Source organism: Corapipo altera, unplaced genomic scaffold (assembly GCF_003945725.1).
Source record: "Corapipo altera isolate COAL_440 unplaced genomic scaffold, ASM394572v1 54657, whole genome shotgun sequence".
Taxonomy (NCBI): domain Eukaryota; kingdom Metazoa; phylum Chordata; class Aves; order Passeriformes; family Pipridae; genus Corapipo; species Corapipo altera.
In genome coordinates, this window is record NW_020887179.1 from 1 (window position 1) to 4,619 (window position 4,619).

Below are 4,619 nucleotides of genomic sequence, written 5' to 3' on the forward strand. Positions count from 1 at the left end.
TGTCTCTGCACCAGCTCTGGCTGTTGCCATGTGCACTTGGCCTTCTGAACTTGGATCCTGAGCCCCTGTGCCACAGGACATCCCTCCCAGAGCCCAGGCCCTTCTCCTGGGGGTCACTGCAGAGCTGAGCAGATCCAGGTCACCTCCCATTCCTCTGCCAACCCCCTGGGCCTGCTCTGGGCCCTGTAGGTCCTTGCCCTGCTCCCAAGGGCTGTGGGGGTGCTGAATGGTCAGGGTTTGGGGTTTAGAGCTCAGGGTGGGGATTTGGAAGAACTTTGGGAGGTTTGTTGTTCTGCTGGCAGTGTCTGGTTCAGGATTAGGAGAAGAGCTTTTTGGTCTGGGTTAGGATTAAAGCTTGGCTTTTCATACTGGTAATACAGTTTTGGGAGAAGGATAGGCATTGGAGGACAAATAAGAGTATGGAGTTCTGGGTTTGAGCTTTTTCTGGCTTGGAATTAGAGCCGTGAATTCCTTTCAATGGGAGGGGCAGTGCTTTTGGGTACTTGTTGGAGTTCGAGGGTAAAGAGGGTAAAGGCCTACCAGGAGCACTTTCACACTCAGTGTTTCAGCACCCTCAGCATTCCCTGAACCTGTTTTTTACCTCATCAAAATCTTTCATCTCTGTTGGCCATCTCCTTTTCCCTCACCCAAATATCCCATCCATTTTTCCCAGGTCTCCTGATCTCCCCAAAACCTTTCCTCTGGATGGGGTCACCTTTATGATGACCCTCCTGACCCCTGGGCATCTACCTGCCCTCCTTGGCCAGTCAGTTCCTGGGAACAGCCCTGGCAGCCCAGCTCCCAAGGACACACGATGTGTTGCTGTACTGGAGAGGACCCTCCTCAGCCTGGGCAGCAGGGCTGCAGGGGGGGATTCCCTGCCCCTCCCCAACTGGGCTCTTCCTGCCCACCAGCTCCTGCTCCAAAGGGCTCCCACACACCCTGGGGCACTTGTCCCACTTGGGCCCTTGAGCTGCCCCGGGGCATCTCTGGGCAGTGGCCAGCTCTGGGACTGCTCTGGCAAGTCATGGCCTGAAGCCATGAGTGTGGATTTGGGGAGCGAGCGGGAACCTCTGCAGAATAGAAATCTTAGTAATTGCTCAAGACTTCCTGTCCAACATTTCAAGGGTTATTTTTTATAAATTTTTATAATTTTTTCATAGTTGTTTTTCATTGAAAACCAAAACCATATTCTATGGATTCCCTCACTATATGAACAGCTTTGTACAGCTACTTCTCAAAATAAATTTCCTACCAATGATTCAAATGAAGAAATATTGCTCAGAGGAGCTGCTGAATTTTTTAAACATATTTCATATCTCCAATTTTGCCTCTTCTGTTCTTCATCTCCCTATTTTTTGCGTCCTAGGTCTCTCCAAGGTATGTGTCCCTGGCATTGTTCTCATTACCAGTGAGCTGTGCCCTGTGCCATGGGAAAAGGGACAAATGTTCTGGAGAACAGCACCAGTCCTGGTCCCAGAAGCCCTCTGAGTGCCCAGGTGAGATGGTGCCCAGGCTACTTTGCTGGTGTGGAATGAAAGGGCCAGGCCAGAAAGGCAGAGGAGGGTGATGGAGGAGACAGGGCCATTTGCAGGGGATGTGTGCGAGGCTGGGGAGATGAATGTCCCTGGGCCAGTGAAGGCTGTTCCTGGAGTCACCCCCAAAAGTGTCAGGGCTCTGAGAGGGCTCCAGAGCTGAGCTGGGCTCCTGCCCTGCTCACACCCCCAGGGCTGTGCAGAGACACGAGTCCTTCCCTTGCACACCCACCCTCAGTTCCTGGCAGCAGGGGCAGTGTCTGCCTCAGCCCCCTCAGCCCTGCAGAGCCCCCACCCTGCACACTCACACACTGCAGCTCAACATTGGGGTTTTCCCCTCCCTGGCACTGCCCAGTCCAACCCCTCCCTGGTCCCCCCATCTCCCTGCCCCTGCCCCAGCCCAGCAGAGCAGCACACTCAGGGCTGGCCCTGCAGCAGGACATGGAGGCCATGGGGGTCAGGGACAGGCCCTCTGGGTCTGCAGTGCTCAGCACATCATCAGCTCAGGCAGCTCCTGCAGCCCCAGGGCCAGCCCCGCTCCCCAGCACAGCAGCAGAGAATCAGCCCTGGGGCTCCTCAGGCAGCTCCTGCTGCTCCAGGGCCAGGGCAGCCTCTTTCCATGGCCCCTCTGCTCACACAGGGTGTCCTGCTCTTCTCCTGGCACATCCCATCTCCCCACAGAGCCTTTCCCCAGGCGAACACGTCTGTGCTGGCCTGAGCAGCCCTTCCTGCACCCCCTGCCCGTGCTCCCCACAGCCCCCGAGCTGGGGGGGCTGCTCTGCAGAGCATGGGGGCTGTGGGGCCCGGGGCCGTGGGGCACTCTGTTGGGCTGTGCTGCTCAAACTGGGAGGCAGAGCCAACTGATGGTCTGAACGTGGGCTCCGAAGGAGAGCTGGAAGTAGAAAAAGAGCAGCTCTGACAAGACAAAGTGCTGGTGCTCCCTGGCAGTGCTGCTGTGCTGGGACATTTTTCCTCCCCTATAACTTCATGCTGTTCTCAGAGTTAGGATGCTAGATAAACAAGGTACTGAATGGTAGTTTATTTTGTTTAAAACACAGAAATAGATGAATATACAGTTCATTATTTTCAGAGTTTCCAGATCAAATTCAAGAAGTAAGCTGTGAATGAGGTGGGGGATGAATAATAAAATTTCTTTGAGCACAAAATTATGAGAAGAGGAACCCAGTGACCACCACTAAAAAGTTGAGAAGGCAGGTTGGGACTGTCATGAATTGCATTTCAAATACTGGACAGAAGAAAGCACAGAACTTATTGTTGCTGAAAAAAAAACACTCATTATTGTCCTCAGGCCATCCTTTAGCTCCTGGTTCCTGAGGCTGTAGATGAGAGGGTTCAGTGATGGAGGCACCACTGAGTATAGAACTGACCCCACAAGGTCCAGGGATGGGGAGGAGATGGAGGGGGGCTTCAGGTGAGAAAAAAACGAAGTGCTGACAAAGATTGAGACCACAGCCAGGTGAGGGAGGCACGTGGAAAAGGCTTTGTGCCTTCCCTGCTGAGAGGGGATCCTCAGCACAGCCCTGAAGATCTGCACATAGGAGAAAACAATGAAAATGAAACAACCAAACACTAAACACACACTAACCCCTATGAGCCCAATTTCCCTGAGGTAGCCTGAGTGTGAGCAGGAGAGCTTGAGGATGGCAGGGATTTCACAGAAGAACTGGCCCAGGGCATTGCCCTGGCACAGGGGTAGGGAGAATATACTGGCTGTGTGCAGCAGAGAATAGAGAAAGCCAGTGGCCCAGGCAGCTGCTGCCATGTGGGCACAAGCTCTGTTGCCCAGGAGGGTCCCGTAGTGCAGGGGTTTGCAGATGGCAACATAGCGGTCATAGCACATGATGGTGAGGAGGGAAAACTCTGCTGACATGAAGAAATAAAAGAAAAAGAGCTGTGCAGCACATCCCATGTAGGAGATGGTTGTGGTTCCCCAGAGGGAATTGTGCATGGCTTTGGGGACAGTGGTGCAGATGCAGCCCAGGTCTGTGAGGGAGAGGTTGAGCAGGAAGAAGCCCATGGGGGTGTGCAGGTGGTGGTCGCAGGCTACGGCGCTGAGGATGAGGCCGTTGGCCAGGAGGGCAGCCAGGGAGATGGCCAGGAAGAGCCAGAAGTGCAGGAGCTGCAGCTCCCACCTGTCTGCAAATGCCAGGAGGAGGAACTGGGGCATGGAGCTGCTGTTGGGCATTTGCTGCTTCTTAGCACAGAGCCTGTTCAAAAAAGGAAAGGACAGGGAACGGTTAAGACAGACCTCTGTGAAAGAGCAACTCAATTTTTAAAAGAAATCCATGTGTCAAATGTCACCAAATGCACTGCCAAGGAATCAGTTTTGTTCTGCTCCAGGGGGACATGGAACTTTTTTGGTAGAGCTCTCATACAAGGAATGTCAGATGTAACAGACCTGGAGTACAAAAGTTCCATCTCTACACCCATGACTCAGAAGAGCTGGGGCTGCAGAGCAGAAGCTTAGTCTAAGCTTAAAATAATTGTACCTGTGTTTTCCATTTTTACCATCACATCTGGAAGGTTCTTTTCCACTACAGGAATCCTCATTTCTATGGCCCAGCACACAGTGCCCAGCAGAGCTGCAGGGAAAGGCCCCCAGAGCTGCCTGAACGCCCCCTCCCCCAGGCCTTGGGGGCACTTGCCCCTTACTCCCTGCCAAAGGCTCTGCTGCCTGCAGCTGTCCTTGCCAGCAGCTGCCTCCCTGGGCCCAGGGCTGAGAAAGTGACACTGATGCATCTATAAGACAGTTCTAATGTCTGATACTCTCAGGTTCAATCTCCTCTAATCTAACAGAGTTCAAGTTTCAGTGTCTCCTTCTGTGCTCAGAGATTCATTTCCCTGTTGCAGTCAGCACCCAGACAACCCAGAGTATAACACTGAAAGAACTGGTTCATTCTCTTTAAGGTACCTCCTGTCTGTCTGTGCCTCTTGCCAATACCTTCTGGGAAATTTCCTGCTTTGATCTGGAGCTGTGACCAGCCCTCATCCCTGCAGCACACTTTGGAGATCAGAAGGACTCTGCTGCCTGCCAGGCTCAGCTCTCAGCCTGGCCAAGGAGCT

The 4,619-nt window shown here is 53.3% G+C and overlaps 1 protein-coding gene across 1 annotated transcript; it reads right to left on the reverse strand.

The window, feature by feature from the left end:
* Positions 1–2,760: 2,760 nt before the first annotated feature.
* LOC113941494 (olfactory receptor 14J1-like) lies at positions 2,761–3,741 on the reverse strand. The gene has a single exon (XM_027632649.1). The coding sequence runs from the start codon at positions 3,739–3,741 to the stop codon at positions 2,761–2,763; it is 981 nt and encodes a 326-aa protein (XP_027488450.1).
* Between the last annotated feature and the right edge of the window lie 878 nt (positions 3,742–4,619).

Excerpts from the sequence above, each read along its gene's own strand:
- LOC113941494 (XM_027632649.1), bottom strand. The coding sequence starts at position 3,741 with ATGCCCAACAGCAGCTCCATGCCCCAGTTCCTCCTCCTGGCATTTGCA.